The sequence below is a fragment of the Pipistrellus kuhlii genome, unplaced genomic scaffold, assembly GCF_014108245.1.
Source record: "Pipistrellus kuhlii isolate mPipKuh1 unplaced genomic scaffold, mPipKuh1.p scaffold_m20_p_5, whole genome shotgun sequence".
Lineage (NCBI taxonomy): Eukaryota > Metazoa > Chordata > Mammalia > Chiroptera > Vespertilionidae > Pipistrellus > Pipistrellus kuhlii.
The window spans coordinates 82,958,910-82,981,938 of NW_023425551.1; the positions used below are offsets into that span (position 1 = coordinate 82,958,910).

General features: G+C 60.8%; 3 protein-coding genes and 1 long non-coding RNA gene across 6 annotated transcripts; 2 read left to right on the top strand and 2 right to left on the bottom strand.

The window, feature by feature from the left end:
* The first annotated feature begins 539 nt into the window (after window positions 1-539).
* On the top strand, window positions 540-9,078 carry AGPAT1 (1-acylglycerol-3-phosphate O-acyltransferase 1). 3 transcript variants are annotated; one of them, XM_045573138.1, is made up of 7 exons: window positions 540-725; window positions 6,086-6,294; window positions 6,491-6,624; window positions 7,006-7,181; window positions 7,292-7,387; window positions 7,489-7,561; window positions 7,993-9,078. In XM_045573138.1, the coding sequence occupies exons 1-7, from the start codon at window positions 660-662 to the stop codon at window positions 8,172-8,174; spliced, it is 936 nt and encodes a 311-aa protein (XP_045429094.1). In that variant the 5' UTR covers window positions 540-659; the 3' UTR covers window positions 8,175-9,078. The 3 variants fall into 3 exon arrangements, with proteins under 3 accessions (XP_045429094.1, XP_045429095.1, XP_036269298.1); XM_045573139.1 differs by lacking the exon at window positions 540-725 and adding an exon at window positions 1,008-1,096; XM_036413405.2 differs by lacking the exon at window positions 540-725 and adding an exon at window positions 1,750-2,036.
* EGFL8 (EGF like domain multiple 8) lies at window positions 9,005-12,598 on the bottom strand. The gene is made up of 9 exons (XM_036413404.2): window positions 11,769-12,598; window positions 11,219-11,344; window positions 10,939-11,061; window positions 10,750-10,862; window positions 10,568-10,663; window positions 10,293-10,463; window positions 9,603-9,691; window positions 9,367-9,520; window positions 9,005-9,283 (listed from the first exon to the last, which is right to left on the bottom strand). Exons 2-9 carry the CDS (start codon window positions 11,317-11,319, stop codon window positions 9,234-9,236), a joined length of 897 nt encoding a protein of 298 aa, XP_036269297.1. The 5' UTR covers window positions 11,320-11,344; window positions 11,769-12,598; the 3' UTR covers window positions 9,005-9,233.
* Window positions 12,599-12,733: 135 nt separating this feature from the next.
* PPT2 (palmitoyl-protein thioesterase 2) lies at window positions 12,734-20,493 on the bottom strand. The gene is made up of 8 exons (XM_036415162.2): window positions 20,209-20,493; window positions 19,869-20,022; window positions 19,378-19,473; window positions 19,184-19,291; window positions 18,407-18,490; window positions 18,217-18,301; window positions 13,638-13,692; window positions 12,734-13,480 (listed from the first exon to the last, which is right to left on the bottom strand). The coding sequence occupies exons 1-8, from the start codon at window positions 20,380-20,382 to the stop codon at window positions 13,337-13,339; spliced, it is 900 nt and encodes a 299-aa protein (XP_036271055.1). The 5' UTR covers window positions 20,383-20,493; the 3' UTR covers window positions 12,734-13,336.
* Window positions 20,494-20,538: 45 nt separating this feature from the next.
* On the top strand, window positions 20,539-22,545 carry LOC123651395. The gene is made up of 2 exons (XR_006740076.1): window positions 20,539-21,288; window positions 21,823-22,545. It is a non-coding gene; the product is annotated as an uncharacterized LOC123651395 (long non-coding RNA).
* The last annotated feature ends 484 nt before the right edge of the window (window positions 22,546-23,029 follow it).

Below are 23,029 nucleotides of genomic sequence, written 5' to 3' on the forward strand. Positions count from 1 at the left end.
GGGGAGGAAGAGGTTTGCGCGGCCTGCCCTTGCCCTATGACTATTGGCTCATGCAGTCGCCGTCGCTGGCGTGCTCTGCCATTCGCCCGCCGCCGGGCCAAGGGAAGCTTTATTGGTGTGGGTGGCTGCCAGTCATGTCCAAAGGCCAGAAGCAATTGGTTCGGGACTGCCCTTGCTTTCCTTTCCTTCCTCTTTCTCAGAAGGTCCGGACTCCTATTGGACTTTGGAGCGTATGACTCCACGGCAATTGACTGGCTGGGCTCGACGGAAACTGGTGATTAGGCAGTGCGCGTGCGCAGCAGGCGGCGGGAAGGGGTGGACCAATCCCGGGAGCGCTGAGCTTTCTGCGGGCCCGCCCTGCACCTCTATCTCGTCGTCATGGCGACTGCTCTACAATTGGCTGGGTTCGGGTCCAAAGGATTCGGCTCAGCCTCCTCCGACTGCTCGGGCTGCGGCATCCCTCGCCCGATTGGCCCGTTTCCTCCGCCCCTAATTGGCCGAGATCGGGAGAGACGGCGAAGAGCTCAGGAAAAAGGGCAAAACGGGGGTCGCAGGGTTCAAAATGGCTCCGGCCTCCTTCGGTGACGTAGGGAACAAAACTTGGGGCCGCCCCTCCCTCTCAGTGAAGAATGGGGAGCCGGCCTTAGCCCGACGCCGGGATGGTGCGAGCCTCGACCCGCGGCGCTGGTGTTAACGGCCTCCCGCGGCTGGACTCGGCCCGCCCTGTAGGTCCCCCGGGGCAGAACCGAAGCCAGACCCTGTGTAAAGGGCGGCAGACCGCTGGCCCGCCCCGGCCTCGGCCTCCGCGGCGAGGCGCCCAGTCCCCTTCGGAGCGGCTGCGGGGCCGGGCGCCCCTGAAGGCGACCTGGGCCCGCCCCGCCCGCCGTGGGAGATGCCGGGCCGCGGGCCTCCCGGGGCCTTTGTTCCGCAGTCAGTGACCCTCAGGGCGGCCCGGGGAGCGGGTTTCGGAAACCCGGGCGCCAGGCCTGGGCGTCGTCCTCCGGGCGTGCGGGCCGCTCGGCGGGGCGGGGCGGCGGGCGCCTGATAAGCGCGGCGGGCGGCGGAGACCGAGGAGGAGGCAGATAGGATGATCCTGGTAAAGGGACTGCGGGGCACGGGCTGGGCGCCGCGCTCACACACGCCTTCAGAGTTGAGGAGGCGTGCCTGTCCCAGAGGAAACCAGCATCCCCCGCCTCCAAAAGCAGCCCAGTGCCCGGTCCCGAGTGAAGATAGGTGCGCCCGGCTGCGCGGGGAGACGGAGGCCCGAGAGCTGAGGCGGCGGCGCGGGGAGGCGGGCCCTCCCCCGGGAAGAGGGCGGCGGGAGGAGGGAGCGGGGAGGGGGAGGAGGGAGGGGACAAAGAGACCCCGCTGGGGGCCGGGTGAGGTGAGGCCAGAGGATGGAGCCCTGAGGGACGGGGGAGGCTCGGGCTCGGCGTCTAGGTCCGTCATGAATCTTTGGAATTGAATGGGGACCAGAAGGGGCCTCGGAGAGGAGCTGCGGGAACGGGCTGCAGCCGGGGGCCGCGGAGGAAGGCGGCACCGGGGAGGGTGGAGGAGAGCCGCGGACGGGAGAAGGGGCGAGCGCAGCCCGCGGGGACGCCGCCGAGGAGGTGATGGAGGAGGATGCGCTGCAGGCCCGGCCCAGCCCGCCGCGGGGCCGCTAGCGGGAGGAGACGCCCGGGTGCCTGGGAGGCGATTGGCAAAACAGGCCGCCCATCACCGCCCCCCACTTCCTTTCCGGCCCCGGAAACCGGCGGCGTCGGGGGTGGGGGGATAGCGGCAGCAGCAACCCAGCCCTCGGAGACAGCAGGAAGGGTGGGAGGGAGCTGGGGGCCAGCCCCCACCATTCCTGCCGCCATGGGCCCTGCCTCCCACTCTCGCCTCCCCTCCACCGGCCGGGGCTAGGATACCCCCAAGCCCGTCGCCCCCTTGGCGCCGACACCCCGAACGAGGCAGAGACACAGCCGCCCGCCGCCTCCGCTGCCGCAGCCTGGCCGGGGAGGGGGCCGGCCCCCCAGGCTCCCCTCCCCACTGAGGTGGGGGCAGGAAGGGAGGGGAGGGGAGGGGGTGCCGGAGGCACCGGGAGGAGAGGATGGGGCTGGGAGAGGGTTGCTGGGAAGAGGAGAGCCGCAGGGGGAGAGGGTTTCTGGGGGAAGGGAGGGGGGACCTGAGGGGGAGGAAGGATGGAAGAGGGAGAATTGGAGGCGCTGCGAGTCGTGGGAAGGGTGTGGACAGGGAGTCCTGGGCAGGGAATTCCTGCGCTCCCCAATCCCAATTCCTTTCCTTGCCCTTTGGCCCCACTTGATTCTTGGAGGGTTGGGGCTGGGAGGAGGCCGCTATGCTATGGCCCTCCCTCCCTCAGCAGAATTTGCTTCCCAGGAATGCCCTCAGACTGGTCTCCCATCAGGCGCAGGGCCTCTTGCTCCCCTGGCTTTTCCGCTGCTCCCCTCGGACCCGGGTGTTTCTGGGTTGAATGTGTACCGTGCACTGTATGGCTTGTGTGCAGCTAGGTTGTCCCGTGCTCCCCGCGGGCTGTGAAGAAGTGCTGTTATTTCCTGTCAGAATTGCCCATTCTCATCTTAGTTCATGTCTCACGTCTAGTCTCCACATGTTCAGGTGTGAGTTTTCATGTACATATTGCATCTATTATTGGCTTCATGTTTCTTGCACATAAACTTGGGCATGTAGAGATTATACCTTGTTTTGGGGGGCTCACATGTGCCGTCCGTGTTCCCATCATATGCAGCGGTCTTCATGTGTGGGATCCATGGCTAACCTGACGAGCACACGCTCCTTTCATAATCCGGTTGGCCTCTTTGCTGTGTATATTTTCCCTGTCAGGGTTTACTTTACACATATCGTGCTCCTTCATATGTTGTGCTGATTTGACATGTCCAACATGCTATGGTCACACATACTATTAATTATTTCTTAATTTTACTGGCATTATGTTTTGGGAGTCAGTGCTCGTTAACCCATTTGGCGCTCTGTTGTGTTTATCAATCTTGGGTATTCCTGCTCCAGAGAGGATCTTGTAATATTACTATGCATATTAGAGGGTAACGGGGCCTCCATCTCCCCAAAGAGCCACGTCCAGGTGCCTTACCTGCTGCCTTCTCTGGCCTGTGTCGCTTCCTGCACATGATCTCTCTGGGGGCTGTGTGCGTGGTCCGTGGAGCTGTGTCGCCCCAGTCAGCCCTGCTGTGCACATCATCTGTCCCCGCTCTGCACTGTTGGCATGTATTTGGTGACAGCAGCATCTTTCCCGTGGCATGTTAATCCCCATTCTGGATGTTTCTCTCGTGTGTGTGTGTGTGTGTGTGTGTGTGTGATGGTATGTGCCATCCTGATGGTTGCCACTCTGTGCTTTCATTGTGGCCGGGTGTCACATGGCTTGGTGTGCCCACTGCTTTCTCGGTGACTTCTTTTCATAGCTAACATCCTCAGGAGGGTAGCTAGCTTACTCATGCTCAGGCTCATGGTGTGTTCAGCAATGTTTATGAGTGCCTTCTCTGCCTCCTCCTGGCCCGGGCATCGGGGATAAGACAGAGTGGCTGTCCTCAAGCTGCTTCCAGACTAGCGAGGGAGCAGGCAGTGAGCAGGGGCCGCGGTTGAAGGTGAGTGGTTCTCACGCTCACCGGGAAGGCCTGCTCAAGCACAGATCAATGGGCCCAGCACCCAGGGCTTCTGACCAGGAGATCTGGGGTGAAGTCCAACAAGTTGCATTTCCAACCTTTGAGAACCAGTGATTAGGATCAAAGGGTAAAGAGAAGTCAGGCCTCGCAGGCTTCAGAAAGACCTCCAGCTCACGGCACAGCTGAGGGAGGCAGTGACGGGGTGGAAGGCATCCCAGCCAAAAGGCAGAAGCCTGGAACGTCCTGGCGTGTGAGGAGCTGAAGAAAATCAGTTCGGAGGAAAAGGCGTTTGTGGGCGTGTGTCCAAGAAGTAAGCAGAAGTCAACTTGTCCAGAAGGGCCTTTAGGCAGGACAGGAAAAGGCCCAGCTGTGTGTGACAGAATCTGGTTGCCCCGTGGAAGGGGGATTGAAGAGGAGGAGGGATTGAACAGGAGGAGGATTGAAGGGTTGGGAGCCTGTTGCAAAAGTCCCGCTGAGAAACCCCTGTCCACACTCGCAGGGGCGTGGGCTGGGGGCGCTGAGGCTGCCATTCCAGAGCTGGCATCTCCTCTCCTCCACGGCCTGCTGCCTTCGCTCTGGGCCTGGGCTGGCCTTTGAGCACAGCCTTCCTGTCCTGGGAGGGAATGTCTTTGGCCGTGACAGTATTTACTGGAACTCCGTTTTTTGGAACTGGGACCCTGCCCCCACAGTGGGACAGCTGCGGGGAGGAAGAAGGAAGAGCCCAGGAGGCAGGTCCTGGGCGCCCGTCCGTCTTCCTCTTCCAGGGAAGTGGCGTGATGTCCCTTGTACTCTGCCCTCTTCTCTCTCTGTGAGGCCTTCCCCTCTGTGCGTGCCCGGCCAGGCTGCTGGAGGGCGGGAAGGAGTGGTGGGATTCGCTTGCCTGTCGGTGGAGGTAGGATCGATGGGTGTAGTGATTCCTGGTCCGTCAATGGCTTTATCTGGAATGGGAGGCCGTGCGGGTGGAGAGGGATATTCTAGGTATGCATTCCCATCCTTCATCCGTCCCTGATGGGAGTGTGAGTGTGTGTGTGTGTGTGTGTGTGTGTGAGTGTGAGTGTGTGTGTATGCGCGCGCCGGGCGTCTTGTGTGTCTGTTGCCTGCGTGACAGAGCCTTCATTCTTGTCAGCCAGCCTTGAGAATGTCTGTGGGTGTTGGAGACTTTCGCTGTGGCTGCTGTGTGCACCTGGGTAAGATGCACACAGATGGCGGGAGCTGAGTGGTGAGGGGCACGGCTGCTTAGGTTAAAGCTAGGAAGTGCCTCTCAAGTAAGTTACTGAACTTTTCTGGCCTGTTTCCTATAACATGTAAACTTTGTGGCTTAACGTAGTGTATAGTATATGTAAACCAGCCCTGTCTAACACAAATATAACGCATGCCACGTATATAATCTTTAATTTTTCTTTTTAATCTTCACCTGAGGATATTTTTTCCATTTATTATTTTTTTACATTTTTATTGATTTTTTTACAAATAGGAAGAGAGAGGGATAGAGAGTTAGAAACATGGATGAGAGAGAATCATCGACCAGCCGCCTCCTGCACACCCCCTACCGGAGATGTGCCCACAACCAAGGTACATGGTTCTGACCAGAATCGAATCTGGGACCCTTCAGTCCGCAGACCGACGCTCTAGCCACTGAGCCAAACTGGTTTCGGCTTCCATTTATTTTTTTAGAGAGAGTGGAAAGGAAGGAGAAAGGGGAGAGGAGAGAGAGAGAGAGGGAGGGAGAGAGAAACATCAATGTGAGAGAGACACATCAATTGGTTGCCCTCTGCACATGCTCCAACCAGAGATCAAACCTGCAACCAAGGCACGTGCCCCTGACCGGAAACCGCACTCATGACCCTTTGGCCCATGGCCGGCACTAACCACTGAGCAGCCGGCAGGGCTGTAATTTTTAATTTCTTGGTAGCTACATTGAAAAAGGTAAAAAGTAACAGGATGAAATTAATTTTAATCTGTTGAACACAAAAGTTTGTAATTGCAAAATGTAATCAGTGTAAAAGGTTATTAAGGGACATTTTACATTCTGTTTTTCACTCAAAGTGTTTGAGATCTGATGTGCATTTTACATTTCCAGGACGTCTCAGTCTGCACTAGGCCACACTGCAGTGCTCAGCAGCCGAGGGTGGCTGGTGGCTGCTGGGGCAGACAGCGCAGGTGGAGGCCCTTGTAAGACCTTACCAGCCACTAGTGTCAGCTCTCCTGTTGTCCTTTCAGTGTCACACTTGTCACCCCTGTGGGTGCACATGTCTCCGCTCCCTGTGCATCTGAAGATATCTGGGCCTTCAGAGAGGGGGTGGGGACCAGTCTCGAGCTCCCACTGCCCCTGCTCGGGGCTTCCTGAGTGGGTTTGGACGGGAGCCCTAGCCCCATCTTGTCTCCTGCCTTCTGCACCTCACCGCCCCGCCCTCCAGGAACCAGGCCACTGTCCCTTGCCGTCCCTGCAGGTGACCAGCATGGACCTGTGGCCGGGGGCATGGACCGTGCTGCTGCTGCTCTTCCTGCTGCTGCTCTTCCTGCTGCCCACGCTGTGGTTCTGCAGCCCCAGTGCCAAGTACTTCTTCAAGATGGCCTTCTACAACGGCTGGATCCTCTTCCTGGCCGTGCTCGCCATCCCCGTGTGCGCCGTGCGAGGACGCAACGTCGAGAACATGAAGTGAGGCCGGGGTGCTGGGTGTGAGGGAACTAAGGGTCGGAGGCGAGCAGTGCGTGGGGAGGACGTGGGTGTGCAGGAGAGCCAAAGAGTCCGGGGACAGGAGGGGCAGGATTGCAAAGATGTCGGGAGAGGGGAGCCGGGGCGTGCAGGTGGACGCCAGTGGACCCCCTGGGACCGCCTGCCTTGACACCCCTAGGATCTTGCGTCTGATGCTGCTCCACATCAAGTACCTGTACGGGATCCGAGTGGAGGTCCGAGGGGCTCACCACTTCCCTCCCTCCCAGCCCTACGTCGTGGTCTCCAACCACCAGAGCTCCCTCGACCTGCTTGGTGAGCCCCTCCTGGAACTCCCCTCCCCGCCCGCCATCCCTTCCTCTCCCGGAGCTTCCCTCCCGCCATCCCTTCCTCTCCCCGAGCTTCCCTCCCGCCATCCCTTCCTCTCCCGGAGCTTCCCTCCCGCCATCCCTTCCTCTCCCCCGGAGCTCTCTCCCGTAGCTTCCCCAGAATCCCCTCGGACGTGCTCACCTGCCTCAGCGGGGACGTGGCTGTCTTTCCCACATAAGCAGGGTGCAGGGCCTTTCGTCACCCTTCCCTCCATTGGGTGTCCCTGGCCCTGCCGCCGTCGCCCTCCCTTATCCCCGGGCCTTGGTAGCACAGCGATGGGCTGGGTGCAGTGGCCGCCTCCGCCTGACGCTCCCCTCACCCGCCCAGGGATGATGGAGGTACTACCCGGCCGCTGTGTGCCCATCGCCAAGCGGGAGCTGCTGTGGGCTGGCTCTGCCGGGCTGGCCTGCTGGCTGGCCGGCGTCATCTTCATCGACCGGAAGCGCACCGGGGACGCCATCAGCGTCATGTCTGAGGTGGCCCAGACCCTGCTCACCCAGGACGTGAGTCACGTGGGGGCGGGCGGGCGTGTGGGGAACAGCCGTAAATAGCGGACGGGCGGGCTCAGGGAGCCGCACCACGTGGCCGCCCTCCACAGACCGTCTTCCCCCAGGTGCGGGTCTGGGTTTTCCCCGAGGGCACGAGAAACCACAACGGCTCCATGCTGCCCTTCAAGCGCGGCGCCTTCCACCTCGCAGTGCAGGCCCAGGTGACGACTGCCCCCTCTGCGGAGCCCCGCCCGCCACCCCTTCCTCCCGCGGAGCCGTGGGCCTCCGAGGGGAGCCCGGCTGACGGCCTTTCCCTCCCCAGGTCCCCATCGTCCCCATCGTCATGTCCTCCTACCAAGACTTCTACTGCAAAAAGGAGCGCCGCTTCACGTCGGGTGAGGCTCTGAGCAGACTGGGGGGGGACCCGAAAGGTCACGGAGAGGCTAGAGGGATGTGTGTGTGCGTGTGTGTGTGTGTGTGTGTGTGTGCGCGCGCCCCACTCCGGGCAGGACCGTGCGTGTCCACCGATCACTGCCAGGAAGTATTTGAAGCGCCACCACAGGCGTTGGTTACTGTGGGCAGGAGAGAGAAGGCCTGTGTGCGGGCTGCGCAATCGGCAGTGGGTGCTACACCCAGACAGAGGGGTGGAAGGGTGGAGTCAGGCTGGGGTTTGGGGAAGGCCGTGCGGGAGGGAGGCCTCGGGAACAGGCGCGCCCGGAGAAGAGCCCTAAAAGGTTGAGGAGAAGGGCAGCAGGAGAGCGCAGAAATGGCCCACCCGCGGGCAGAGGCCAGGGACAGGCCTGACTGCCCCTCCCTCCCCTCCCAGGGCGATGTCAGGTCCGGGTGCTGCCCCCAGTGCCCACCGAAGGGCTGACACCAGATGACGTCCCAGCTCTGGCCGACAGGGTCCGGCATTCCATGCTCACCATTTTCCGGGAAATCTCCACCGATGGCAGGGGTGGTGGCGACTATCTGAAGAAACCCGGAGTCGGCGAGGCCCGGCTCTGAGTCCCCTCCGCCCCACACCTGCCAGCCAGTGGGTTCGGAAGCAGGATCAAGCCCTCTTCCTCGTCCCCCCGCCCTGCTCCGTCTCCTCCTGGGAGTCTTCAGCTTCGGAAGCGAATGTCGGCCCCTGCCCAGCTCCCCGTGGACTCTCTTGCCTCGGTGCAGCCTCCACTCTGACCCCGCCTCCTGGCCATGAGTCCTGGGACAGCTGCCCCCCTCCAGTGCTCACCTCACACAGCGGGAGCACTCCATCCTGCCGGGTGGACCTCCTTCTCTGGTCCCCCGCCCCCGACATTGGCCAGTGGACTCTTCCATTCCGTGGAAGTCCCCCACCTCCACGCCCGTGGATTCCGTGGACTCGTTGTCTGTGAGGAGGACTCCATGCTGTGCCTGGAACACCTCCGGCTCCTGGGACACTCCTCAGCGACTTGCCCCTGCCTCCGCAGCGACTCCGCCGGTGGGCTGGACTCCTCACCCCAAGGTCTCATTCCTGCCCGCCCGGTGCCCAGGACCGAGCACACTCCTGGGTGCCAGTTTGGTCTTCACATTTCTGCTTCCCCTGTTCCCGTGCCGGCCCTCTACCCCCCTCCCCCCAGCCCTGGCACATTCTGAAGAGACGGGAGTGGCTGCAGGCCGCCCCGGGCTCCGGGCTCCGGGGCTGGGGAAGCCCTGGCCCTGCTGGAGTGGAGGGGAGGGCTCTTAATTTATTTCTCTTTCTTTGGAGGTTTCCCCTTTGAGCCAGTTTTCATTTCCTCCCTGTGGCATTACCTCCCCGCCTCCCATCCCAGACCTGCCTACAACAGGGAGGGGCTGGGAGCAAAGGAGGGGGGGACTCCGTTTTTCATGTTGGTTTTTATTATCTGGAAAACAGCAAGAAACCAAGAATAAAGATTGAGCGAGATCTGGACGCTAGCTGCCTTGGTTGAGTTGAAGGTCCCCACTCGGAGGGAGTCCCAGACTCGGTCCTTGGCGGCAGGTGGCCTTGTCCGCAGCGCCCCAGCTGGGAGCCGCAGAGGATGTGTCCGGCTTCCGTGTAAATCGGGCCGGCTCTGCAGAGGGTCCTCACGGCCGCCCCTTGAGGCCTGGGCTCAGGCTGTTGTCCTCGCAGGAGCCTGGTTAGCGACAGGAGACAGCGGCTGTGGGTCCGCGGAGACAGCGGGAAGGGACGGGGCGGGCGGGGGGACAGAGGACTCACAGGCGCCCAGCCTCTCCTCCAGCAGCAGCACCTGGTCGCTGAGGGAGTCTATCCTGTCGCCCCGGCCCCACAGCTCTGCCACCTGCTCCGGCCGCAGGTCTTCGGGTGGCGCCGGCAGCACGGCTCGGACCCAGGCCCCGGCCTGCCCAGCCCACTGCAAAGGAGAGCCCGGGGCTTGGGGTGGGCGCGCCCAGCTCCACGGGCTCTGCCGGGGCCCTGGCGGGGCCCTGGCTCACCTGCTCCAGCTGCTCCAGGCGCCCACGCAGCTCCAGGATCTCTCGCCTCAGGGCGCGTTCCTCCCGCTCCTCCCGCTCCGCTTCCCGGACTGGCACGAAGGAGAGCGTGACCGGAGCCCCGCAGCCGGTGCCCCCCGCCCCACCCCCGCTATCTTCCCTCCCCGCCCCCCTTCACCCGCCCCCATCCCCCCTCCCCGCACCCTGTGCCCCCACTCCTCCCCCCCTCCCCACACCATGTGCCCCCATACCCCCCTCCCCCACCCCCATCCCCCCTCTCCGCACCCTGTGTCCCCACTCCTCCCCCCCTCCCCGCACCCTGTGCCCCCCTCCCCCCCCCCCCGCCCCCATCCCCCCTCCCCGCCCCCTGTGCCCCCACTCCTCCCCCCCTCCCCGCACCCTGTGCCCCCCTCCCCCCTCCCCCACCCCCATCCCCCCTCTCCGCACCCTGTGTCCCCACTCCTCCCCCCCTCCCCGCACCCTGTGCCCCCCTCCCCCCTCATCCGCCCCCATGCCCCCCTCCCCGCACCCTGTGCCCCCATGCCCCCCTCCCCGCACCCTGTGCCCCCATCCCCCCTCCCCGCACCCTGTGCCCCCATCCCCCCTCCCCGCACCCTGTGCCCCCATCCCCCCTCCCCGCACCCTGTGCCCCCATACCCCCTCCCCGCACCCTGTGCCCCCATACCCCCTCACCCGCCACGCTGAGGACGCTGGCGCTGGTCGGCGGCTCCGGGGGCCCCTCTAGGCAGGTGCGCCCGTCGGGGCCCAGCACCAGGCCGCGGGGGCAGCCGCAGGCGAAGCTGCCCGCCGTGTTTAGGCAGCGGTGCGAGCAGAGGGCGACGCCGGCCCTGCATTCATCCACGTCTAGCACGGAAAGGGGGGCGGGGGCTGAGGGGACTGGGGGGGGGGGGGCTGGGAGGGCCGGGCGCCCCGGAGGGGGGCTGGGAGGGGGCGGCGATCCGACTCACCCACGTGGCAGTGCCTCCCGCCCCAGCCGGGGGCGCACTCGCACCGGTCGGGCCGCACGCAGGCGCCGCCGTTCAGGCAGGGCTTAGCGCAGATGGCTGCGGGCAGGAAGGGCTTTGGCTCGGCTCCCTGCCCCCCCCCCCCCCGGGCGCACCCCCGCCCCGGGGCCCAGGAGGGAGCTCACCTTCCTCGCAGGCGAGCGCCCCCGGATGCCGCTTCCTCCATCCCTGGCAGCACACGGCGTGCGTCTGCCGCACCTCCCTCCGCACCTCCCGCCACGCCGCGCGGTACGTGGTCCTGGAGCACAGGGCGCGGTCGGAGCCGGCCTGCCGGTCTGTCCTGCGGGTGCGTGGGGCCCAGCTCCCGCCCTCACCTGTAGGTGCTGCAGACGCGCCTCCCGGGGCACAGGGTCAGGTAGGGCTTGTGCACGGGCTGGCTGTAGGACTCGTTGTAGCGGAGCGGGACCACCAGCGTCTGCTTGGAGCACACCCCCGGGCTGCACCGTGTGCGGGGGAGGCGGGCGCTGAGCGGGCCAGGCCCCCGGCCCAGCCCTCCCTCCAGCTGACAGCCTCACCCCCATTCCAAACTTCGCTGGCCCCTGTGCCCCCACCCAGGTCTCCTGAACCTCTCACCCGCCCCCCCCCCGTTGTCACCTCTCTCTGAGGGATCCACCCTTGGACCCTTCGCCTGTCACCAGGAGGAGGAGGAGGGAGAGTCCGCTTAGGAGAGAGCACCGCTCAGCCCGGGACCCCATGCTGCTCCTGACTCCAGACTGCCGCCTGCAGGAAGGAGAGGTGAAGGCCGGCCTGCCCGCCCGCTCCCTGCTCCGGCGCCCGCCCTCCCCAGCCACCGCGGGCTCTGGAAGTGAGGGTGACAGCACGTTCATTCGTGTTCGCTTGCACCCGTCACCAGGATGCCGGCTCGGGGGCGTGTACCTAGCAGCACCCTTCCATTAGCACCAGCCGGGCTCCCACCGGCCACCTCCCTCCCCTCACACTCTGCCCTCCATGACCCTCTGACCTCCAACATGCCCTCTCCGCCTCATCGTCCTCCTTCAAAACCTTAGGTACTCCCCACGAGACCCTCCCTCCTTCCACACAAACCCCACACCGTCACACACACCCCTCACCAGACAGCACCCCAACTCACACTCACTCAGGCCCTGAATGACCCCCACTTTCCCCATCGACATCCCTTGCCCACCTGCCTTTCCTCTCTCTGGGAGAGTCAGGCCCACCAGCCTCAGCAGCAGCGGCTCGACTGGTGGGCAGGCTGGGCTGCAGAGAGGAGGGGCCGGGCCACAGAGCCCTCCCAACCCCACCCCCTCCCACTGGCTCCCCCTGGAGCTCCAGCTTGGTGTGCTCATGGGGTCCAAGTCTCACCACTTTCCCCACCCGGCAAAGGGCCCCGAGAAGTATCTTCCCAACTTCCTGAGGCCCCTTCTCTCTGGACCCCCCGAATCAGCAGAGGCCACTTGCTGTGTAACACTACAGTACCCTGGTCCCAGCCTCCCCCTTAAGGCCAACACTGACCGGGAGACCTGGGGGGGCAGGGAATGAGTGGCAGAGAACACATGGGGTCAGGTCATGGGAGAAGAGGCAAGATCAGCTGAGGAAAGAAGGGAAGTCATCACAGAGGGGCAGGGGGCAACCCGGGGCACAAGGGGAAAACTGACCCCATTTCTCGATGACATTTGTCGGGGCCTGGGAGGGGGCACAGTTGAGTCAGCCGCCGCCCCCTCTGCGGGGGCAGACAGGGCCCTATTGTCTCCACCAAAATTCCTCCCTTCAGGGAAGAGGCGGCTCTTTGTCCGGCCCTCCCCCCTCTGGTCTGCAAAGGTTAGAAAGGGGCTCAGGGAATGCTCACCCTGACCCTTACCCCCTGGGCTGGCCTGGGGCGGCCAGGACATTCCACCCAGAAGCTGGGGCACAAGCCACTGGGGCCCTGGGCTCAGCCCCCCAACCTCAGGCTGGGACAGGAAGAGAATTGTCCTCAGCAGGAAAGAACCCACAGAGAATCAGGAACCCACACAGAATGGGCATTGAGAGAGCGGAAACACCAGGGGTCCCACCCCAGACCCGGCATCCGGGCACCCAGGCCTCGGCTCTCCATTCCCACCCTTTTGGGGGAGCCGGGTCCCCCTCACCTGGAAAAAAGCCAAGCCACACTGAGGAAAGGGAACTTTATTTCCATAAATACAAGGTAACACCCACTGGAGGGTAGCTAACGGAGGGGCTGGGGCCTCAGAGAAAGGAGGCTCCCAGGAAGTACCCCAACACTGAACATAGGGACTGGGGGATCCCCAAACCTGAGATGGGCCTCGCAGGCCACAGATATTCCCCAACATTGACACTTCAAGAACGGAACTGCACCCAGAGGGCAGGCGTGGCCCCGCTCCCATGGGCAGTCCTTCCCGGGGGAGGGCGGCGTGGGGAGTTCAGCGGGAACAGAGTAACACTGTCCGGAGCAGCCTGGGAGGAGGCCCTGTGTGGGCGGGCTGGGCCCTCCTGTGCAGCCAGAGATGGAGGAGCAGCCGCAGTTCAAAGCTGGTTTCTCACTTCCCAACCTCAGCCTTGGAGGATGGGAGAGCATGGAGCCACCCCCAAATGAAGACACGAGGTGGGGGAGCCCAGGGTTTGTCATTCACAGAGCAGAGGGGGCTCGGGAGCCTGGCCGTGGGGCCGTGTGCAAGTGACGACATGGCAACAGGCGCAACAGAGCCTGGCGCTGCCTCCCAAGGCCCGCTTCGGGCCCCGGCCCCGGGCTCGCCCTCAGGAGAGCCAGGGCTCGATGCAGGTCACGTAAAGGGTGTGGTTGGAGTGCCAGGCCGTGTGGGCAATCCCGGCCATGGGACACCTCACTATGGCCCCCCGGGCCCAGAGAGTCTTCAGTCCAAAAGAATCCCGAAGATAAACCTTTGCGGGGTAAGGGGCGTGGGAGAAAGACACAGGGAGATAGCGTGAGTTCCTGCTGAGGCCCAGCCCCTTCCCAGGGTGGAGCCCCGAGCTCAGGACTCAGCAGTGGGGGGGCTGGAGACAGCTGGGATGGGCGTGAAGAAATCCAGGGACTCACCAGTTGTTCCTCCATCTCCAAGACCGTCTCATTTGCGTCATAGAAGCCAAAGAAGCTACAAAGAGATGGGGGGCCGTTATCAGGAGAGCTGGAGAAAATCAAGGTGGATAGGATCCTTTCAGAACTCACAGCCTGTTGGGGAGACAGGCAGCAGGGAGAACACTCAAAATATTTAGCGGGACATCATGCACCCCATGAGGTGACGCACGGCAGGCAGGGCATCACTTCACTGAATTCCCAAACTGAGGGACAGTCTACAATAGGGGTGTCGAACTCAATCAGAGAAGGGGCCAAAATCTAAAATCCAGTCTAAATCGCGGGCCGAATGGTTTACTGAACAGTCATAAACTGTCATTGTGATGGAAACGCAGCGGAGTGCAGTGATGACAGCGCGGTGCGGGCCACATTGCAAGGCCTGGCGGGACGGATTTGGCCCGCGGGCCTTGTGTTTGACACATGTGGTCTACAACATAGATGGTGCATACACTTCGGACAAGAGGACTTGGGTAGCATTCAGGATTAAGAGAAACTAGAAAGACATGAAAACTAACACACGATCCTGGGTTTGATCTTGCACTGGAATTTGTTTTTCCCTAAAAAGACAGCCCAGCCAGCGTGGCTCAGTGGTTTGAGTGTCGACCTATGAACCAGGAGATCACGGTTCAATTCCCAATCAGGGCATGTGCTCAAGCCTGGGAGGGCCCAGCTCAACCCACAATGTGGGGCAGCTGCTCAATGATTCTTGCTTCATCATTGATGTTTCTATTTCTCCCTCTCCCTTCATCTCTGAAACCAATAAATAAATAAAAAAAAAAAAAAAAAAAAAAGACAATCAGAGCCAGGCCAGAGTAGCTCAGTGGTTGAGTATCAATTCATGAACCAAGAGGTCACCAGCTCAATCCCCAGTAGGGGGTGTGCAAGAGGCAGCCGGGGGATATTTCTCTCTCATCGATTTTTCTCTCTCCCTCTCCTTTTCTCTAAAGTATCAATAGAAAGATTTTTTTAAAAATATATATTTTATTGATTTTTTTTACAGAGAGGAAAAGAGAGGGATAGAGAGTTAGAAACATCGATGAGAGAGAAATATCGATCAGCTGCCTCCTGCATGCCCCCTAGTTGGGTATGTGTCCGCTACCAACGTACATGCCCTTGACCGGAATCAAACCTGGGACCCTTCAGTCCATAGGCTGATGCTTTATCCATTGAACCAAACGGGTTAAGGCTAGAGACTTTTTTAAAAAGATAATTAGAAAAATTTGAATAAAGTCTATAGAGTACCATATCAATGTTAATTTCCTGATTTTGACAATTGTATTGCAGAGATATTAAAAAATGCCCTGTATATAGGAAATATGCACTCATATATTCAAGTTTTAGGGATAATGAGATGTCTTCAACCTACTAACGGCTCACACACACCCAGCAGGGGGCGTGTGTGAGGCAGCGACCAATGATTCTCATCACTGATGCATCTGCCTCTCTCCCTTTCCTTTCCTCTCTGAAATATGTTTATAAACACTAGGTGATTGCTTTTTGCTACTTTGGTAACTTCTTAAGTATGAGATTGTTTCAAAATAAAAAGATTGAGCCTTAGTTGGCTTGCCTCAGTGGATAGAACATCTGCCTGCGGACTGAAATGTCCTGGGTTCAATTCTGATTAAGGGCACATACCCAGGTTGGGAGCTCAATCCTCAGTAGGGGGTGTGCAGGCGGCAGATAATCAATGATTCTCTCTCATCATTGATGTTTCTATCTCTCCCTCTCCCTTCCTCTCTGAAATCAATAAAAATATATATTTTAAAAAATTGTTTAAAGGTCTGAACATGTTTTTTCACTAAGAATATATAACTTGCCGAAGCCGGTTTGGCTCAGTGGATAGAGTGTCGGCCTGCAGACTGGGAGGTCCCTGGTTCAATTTTGGTCAGGAGCATGTACCTTGGTTGCCGGCACATCCCCAGTGGGGGGTGTGCAAGAGGCAGCTGATCAATGTTTCTTTCTCATCAATGTTTCTAGCTCTCTCTCTCTCCCTTCCTCTCTGTAAAATATCAATAAAATATATTTAAAAAAATAAACTGCCATTTAAGAAGAAAAAAAAAAAAGAATATATAACTGGCCCTGACCGGTTTGGCTCAGTGGATAGAGCGTTGGCCTGCAAACTCAAGGGTCCTGGGTCCAATTCTGGTCAAGTGCATGTAGCTTGGTTGCCAGCACATCCCCAGTAGTGAGACTGCAGGAGGCAGCTGATAGATGTTTCTCTCTCATCGATGTTTCTATCTCTCTATCTATCCCTCTCCCTTCCTCTCTGTAATCAATAAAGTCAATAAAATATACTTTAAAAAAAGAATATATAACTGGCACGAGATTCGAGTGGATGCTGGCAGTGAATAACTGAATGCTAGTAAGAGTTAAGTCCAAGGGGCCACAGGAGCAAAGACAAAAGCCACTGCCTTAGTGTAGAGCAGGGTGGGGACCCTTTTTTCTGCCGAGGGCCATTTGGATTTATAACGTGCTTCGATGGCCATACCAAATGACCGACTTAAACATCAGCCTGCTGTGTTTGGTCAAACATTTCATTACCCACCCCTAATGCTTTGGCAAGGCCAGACCAAACAATTTCCAGGGCCTTATCGGGCCTGCCCATTTCAGAGCACCTGGCTTAGAGCATCAACAAAGGCTTCCGGCGAGGGCCCTGGACCAGGGAGGGCCGCGGCAGGCCAATGGGATGCAAGAGCAGGGGCGCGGAGGGGAGGCGCAGCGGGTGCGGGAGCTGGGCTGAGGCCTGGAGGCCTGGGGAGAAGCTGGGTGTCACCCGCTGGGAGAGCAGCAGGGCACATAGACCTGGACCTGCTTTCCAGCTCTGCCACACTCCCCACTGTGTGCGGCTGGGCACGCTCCTTCCCCGTGTCCTAGGGGACCAACACCCCCTTGGCAGCGAGGAAGGAGAGCGTGTGGCTAACAGAGAGAGCCTGAGTCACCCCTTACTAACGCTATGAACGGAAGCAAGGAATTCCATCTCTTTGCACTCAAGTCTCCTAAAAGGTCATTTTGAGGATCAAACGAGCTTTATTTAAAGGTGCTACGTAACTGCGAGCTATTACTATCTTTATAGGGTTGTAGACCTGAAATGAAATGTAAATAAATCCCGTCTCTTACTATTATCATAAGGGCTGCTACTCCTTCACTCAAAACCCTCAATGTCTTCCCATTTTCCTCAGAATATACCGTCAAGGGTCGTGGCTGCCGGGGCTGGGGCGGCTGGGCTGAGGGGCTCGTGTGAATGGATATGGAATTTCAGTTTGGGAAGAAAACAGTCCTGGAGATGGATGGGGACGGTCACACAGTATGTGAGTGTACTTCATGCCACTGAGTGTGCGTTTAGCAATGGCCCTGGCTGTGTGACTGCTGGTTCGAGTGTCCTCAGGTTCAATTCCAGGCAGGGTACATACCCAGATTTTGGGTTCGAGCCCTGGTCGGTGCACATATAGAGGCAACAGATCTCTTTCTCTCTCTCCCCCACCCCCCTCTCTCTCTCAGCAACAGACTGATGTTTCACCCACTCTTTCTCTCTCTCTCTCTGTAAAAATAAATACATTTTAAAAATGGCAAGTTTTATTTTGTGTATAATTTTAAAAAAAAAGTCAAGGGTCTTATTTTGCCCTACAAAGGCTCAACATAACGGCTCTCTGCTACCTCTTTCAGCCTCCTCTCCCACTCTCTCCCCAGCTCCCTTGCTCACGGGCCCCAGGGTCCATGCAGGTGCGGAACCTGTCCCTGGCCTACTCCCCCACACTGCTCCAGCCCCCCCTGACTTCCTTCCGCTCAGCCTCAGCCTCAGCCTCAGTGCAAAGGGCAACTCTCCCAGGGGCTGCTCTGGCCACCCCTAAAGCAGGCTCTGTCCTGACAGCCGCTCCCCTGCCTCCCTTCACTCCCATTTGACAGACAGACAGACATCGTTATCTGTCTCCCCTCTGGAAGGAAAGCTGCACCACACAGAGACCTCACTGCCGGCTGACTCCCGGGCCCAGAGCGGCTCTGAGGGACTGCGAGGGCCCTGCCGCTCAGCTCACTCAGGACTCCGGAGGGCGGCTCGCAGGGGGCGCCATGGAGACCTGGCTTTCCCAGAGCGACAGGCAGGAGGGGTGAGGAGGAGCGATCACAGCGGACCGGGAAAGGAAAGAGGCGATAGGAAGTGGATTAAATGGCATGGAGTGTCTACACACATTGTGCCAACATCAAGTTCCTGGTTTTTGACGCTGTACTGCCGTTACATAAGATGCAGACACTGGGGGAACTGGGTGAAGGTACACAGGGCCTCTCTAAACCATCTTTGCAATTTCCTATGAATCTACAACTATTTCAACATTAGAAGTTTTTTATAAAACTATGGGAGGCAGGGACGGAGAGGAAACAGCATCAGCAGGATGAGGTGACTGGTAGCTACAAGGGGCTGGGGGAGGACTCCCAGGTGTGGATCTCGGGGGGCAGGCGGTCACTGAGCGTGGAACCAGCGTTAGGGAGCGGCGAAGGTTGAGGGGGATTAGGGTGTCCTTAGTGAATCCCGAGGCCACACAGCCGTTACCTGGACTGCCAAGGGGTAATGACGCCATCATCGGGGCCTCCGATCAGCACCATGCGGCCCACCCGGAGGAAGTTCTTCCGCCAGGCTGCGGGGGGGAGAAGAGAGCGTCAGTGCGGGCCGGCCGGCGGGAGAGGGGGCACAGCGGGCAGAAAGGCAGACGGCGACACCGAGTGGAAGCCCGGGGCCTCACCAGTGGCGTTGGGATGGTCTCTCTCCCCGTTGATCAGGGCCAGGAAGCTGCTGGCATTGAGGTACAGGTCATCGTGGTGAGGATCTGCGTACAAATGGCATTTAGAAAGACGGTCAGGGAGCAGGGGAGCAGGCAGGCGCGGACACTGGGAGAGCAACCAGGAGGCTCCAGGAACTGACAGTGAACAGGAATGCAACGCAGCAGCAGTAATGATTGTGAACATGACAGCAAACCCCTTCACCCAGCTCTGCGAGCCAGAAACTGTCCAAAGCGTTTCACACTCATTAACTTGTTTAATGTTTACAGCCCCCTATGAGGCAGGTACTAATTTATTCTTTTACAGAGGAGGACGCTGAGTCGCGGGAAGGTTGAGGAACGCCCAAGTGGCCCAGCAGGCTCAGACTGCAAACGCAGTGGCCTGGACCCAGCAGCCATGGTCTTGCAAAGCTCCTGAGGCTTCTGCCCAGGCCCACTGCTTGTGCTGGAAAGGAAGCTGCACTGAACAGACATGCGGCTGCTCGCACACCGCGTGCCAGAGCGGAGGAGTGGCGACAGGGACTGTACGGCCTACAAAACGAAAAGCATTTGCTCTCTGTGCTTTAAAGAAAAGGCGTGCTGACCTCTGCAGCACAGGGCGCGCTCTGAGACCTTGGCTGATACACATAAAGCATGCTGTGCCCCATGAGTGTGAGTTATCACTACTGTCCTTGCTACTGGCTCTGGCAGAGGCCTAGCCTCCAGGGTCCCCCATGGAGGTCCGGTTAGCCCCCTACTCACCATGCCAGTAGTTGCATATGGAGAACTCCTGCCCCCAGGGGCTGTAGCAGATCCGGTAGAGGTTAGACCTCATGGAGGTAGGGAACAGCCACTTCAGGTAGTCCGTGTCTGGCGAGAGAGCAGCAGCGCCAAGTAGATCCAAACCCCTGTGCCCCCAGCTCCGGGCCCCGCATGCAGCCCACAGCCCCACTCACCTCCGTACTGCCCCATCTGCGGGGAGGACAGCGAGATGAAGGAGTCCACGTTGTGGTCATCCATGACGGACAGCAGTGCCCGGCACACCAGGCCGCCTGTGGGCAGGCCACACGTGGGCAGGGGTTCGGGACGGCCAGGCCAGCAGTCTCCGCGCTGCCTCCCCCACCCCAATGTACACGAGGAAGGCCAGGCCCCGACAGCACAGACACGTAAGTGCAGGGCCAAGAGCCGGACTCCGATTCGGGGCCTTCTGACGCTAACTCTGGGTGTTTTTGCCGCCCGCCCCCCTCACTACCACTTAGGCCCGAGAACTGTGGGTACTGGGGACGGAGGACACACAGAGGTGAGACCAGGGGCTGAGGGAAGTCAGAAAAGCGGGGCACAGGCACCAGGGCCCTGCTGGACAGTGTGGTTCAGAAAAGGGGACCTAGGAAGTGCCCCTCAGATTAGGATCAAGCTTCAGAGAGTGCTTAGGGTGGGGGGCACCTACCCTGTGAGTAGCAGATGAGATGCACCCCTTGAGGGGCCTTTGCCATGATGGGGGCCACAGCCTCTCGGAACCCTTGCACCTGTTCCCACAGGGGCCGCAAGCTCTCTCTCCCATCGAAGAGATCCAGCACGGTCACCTCGGTCCCGGGGTGTGTCTGTGGGAAGGGGCGATGCTGCAACTGGCGGTGAACTGCGAAGCCCTCCACTCCACCCGGCTGCGCCAATGCCTGCCGTGCCCTGCTAGAGCCGGGGTCCCCCACCCCACCCCCCGGGACCGGGCAGCCGGAGGGGCGGCTTTCAGGCCCGCCCTTCCGCCCCAGCCTCCGCGGCGGCCCGCAGACCTGGTTGATGTAGCCCAGCAGGTGGCGGAAGCTGTAGGAGCTGTCAAACAGCCCGTGCACCACGATGACCGGCTTGTAGGGCGCGCGCGGCGGCGCGGGGGCCGCGGGCAGCAGCAGCAGCGGCAGGAGGGGCACGGCCAGCAGGAGCCCCGCGGGCGGCCGCGGCCCCGCCATCTCCCCCCTGAGCGGGACGGGCTCCTGAGCCCACAGCCGGCCCCGGCAGACCACGCGGTCAGCCGCTCCCGGCCCCAACAGCAACTTCAACTCACCGTCCTCCCCCGCACCCCGCCGTCCTCCCCCCGCACCCCCGCCGCGCAGGCGCAGCACCTGCGCGAGCCCCGCCCCCGCCCGGGGCCCGGGGACGTCCCCGCCGCGCGGCCCCCGCCCCGCCCCGCCCGCCGCTTCGCAGGCGGGACCCGAGCGGCAGCGGTGCCCGGAGGCGCACCCGCCCGCTCCGGGCCGCCCGCCGCTCACTCCTCCCGGGGCTGGGAGCCGGGGGGGGGGGGGGGGGGCGCCCGGAGTGACGGGGGGCGGGGGGGGCTGCTCGGGGTCGCGCTCAGCCGTCATTTCCGGGGCTTTCCCTGGCAACCGTGCCAGCGTCCCCGGCAACGCAGGCGGCCCGGGAGGGGCCGTGGAACTTTCCATCGCGCGCTGGGAGCGGGGGAGGACCGGGCGGGCGCCCGCGCTGCCGGCGGGGAGAGCCGCAGCGGCCCCGCGACTGGAGGCCCGCGCCCCGGCGCCGCCCGGTCCGGCCCCGGGAGCCCGCGTTCCCCCCGGGAGCGGCGGCCCCGCTTCGCCGCCGCCTGCCGAGGCTGCAGCCCGCCCGCCCGCCCGCCCGCCCGCCGCCGCCCTCACCGCTCTTGGCGGTGAAGTGCGTGTAGTCTGCCTTGTCTCAGACCGCGGAGAGTCCTCCTGGCCCCTCGAGCGGAGATGGAGAGCCGAGAGCGGCTGGCGTTTCTCCGGCCCTGCTCCGCGGTCCCATGGAGGATCCACCCCCAAGGGTGGAGGGCTCCGAGGCGGCTCTGACTCACGCCTGTTAGCGCGGTTTCCACCAGACTCTCAACCGGAGCGACCCCCACAGTCTGCCCTCAGCGGGGGGCTCCTGGGCGGGACCCCCACAGTCTGCCCTCAGCGGGGGGCTCCTGGGCGGGACCCCCACAGTCTGCCCCTTTGCTGGGGGCTCCTGGGCGGGACCCCCACAGTCTGCCCTCAGCGGGGGGCTCCTGGGCGGGACCCCCACAGTCTGCCCTCAGCTGGGGGCTCCTGGGCGGGACCCCCACAGTCTGCCCTCAGCGGGGGGCTCCTGGGCGGGACCCCCACAGTCTGCCCTCAGCGGGGGGCTCCTGGGCGGGACCCCCACAGTCTGGCCCTTAGCTGGGGGCTCCTGGGGCGGGACCCCCACAGTCTGCCCCTTTGCTGGGGGCTCCTGGGCGGGACCCCCACAGTCTGCCCTCAGCGGGGGGCTCCTGGGCGGGACCCCCACAGTCTGCCCTCAGCTGGGGGCTCCTGGGCGGGACCCCCACAGTCTGCCCTCAGCTGGGGGCTCCTGGGCGGGACCCCCACAGTCTGCCCTCAGGGGGGGGGGGGGGGAGCTCCTGGGCGGGACCCCCACAGTCTGGCCCTTAGCTGGGAGCTCCTGGGGCGCTCCCCACCCAGACCCCCCCCTCCCTCCAGGCCAGACCAAGCCCCAGCCGTCCCTACCTCTCCATCTGTGGCGCTTACCCAACACCCATGAAGAAGTTAATGAAAAACGAACTCGCTATGGCCAAGCTGCTAAGCTGCTCATGGTAAGCAGGTTGAGGTATGAAGGAGTGATTCTATTCTTGCTTTAACTTAAACTTTGGAACTCTCCAGTCCTACACCAATGCCTGCATGTACCTCAGACCTTCAGACAACTGAAAACCACTGACATCCGGACCGCCTGGCATCCAGTGTGAAGACGAGGGTCACCCAGAGCAGTGGTCGGCAAACTCATCAGTCCACAGAACCAAATACAACAGCACGACGACTGAGATTTCTTTTGAGAGCCAAATTTTTTAAACTTAAACTTCTCCTAATGCCACTTCTTCAAAATAGACTCACCCAGGCCGTGGTATTTTGTGGAAGAGCCACACTCAAGGGGCCAAAGAGCCGCATGTGGCTCGCGAGCCTTGGTTTGCTGACAACAGGCCTAGAGGATTACCCATCCAGAGGCTGAGAATGAACTGATTCTTCTGAAAAATGTACCCTATGAGCTTTTCTTTCTTCTCAGAAACACTCCAAGTAGTGCCTAACTGTGTTACCAGGTTGCCAACCCTAAGATCCTTGGATAAATCTTTGCCATTTATTTCTGTCAAAGCCTCCAGACACTTCTGAGTTCTTGGACAACAGGAGCCCCATTAGGGCTTTACTTAGCATTTAAAGGTGTTTCCCCGCCAAAACCAGTTTGGCTCAATGGATAGAGCGTCAGCCTGTGAACTGAAAGGTCCCAGGTTTGATTCCGGTCAAGGGCATGTACCTTGGTTGTGGGCACATCCCCAGTAGGGGGTGTGCAAGAGGCAGCTGATCGATGATTCTCTCTCATCGATGCTTCTAACTCTCTATCCCTAACCATTCCTCTCTGAAATAAATAAATAAATAAATAAATAAATAAATAAATAAATAGTTTCCCTTCAGAAAGGAACGCCCCAGGTTATCTGAACCCCTCCCTGTCACAGGGTCTTTGCCGGTCTGAAGCAGTTCCCAGTCACCAGCGTGAGCCTTGAGCTGGGCAGAATGAGGGTGAGGTGGTGGTACAGGTTGGGGTCACACAAACGCCATAGAAACCGGAATGAGGAGCCGT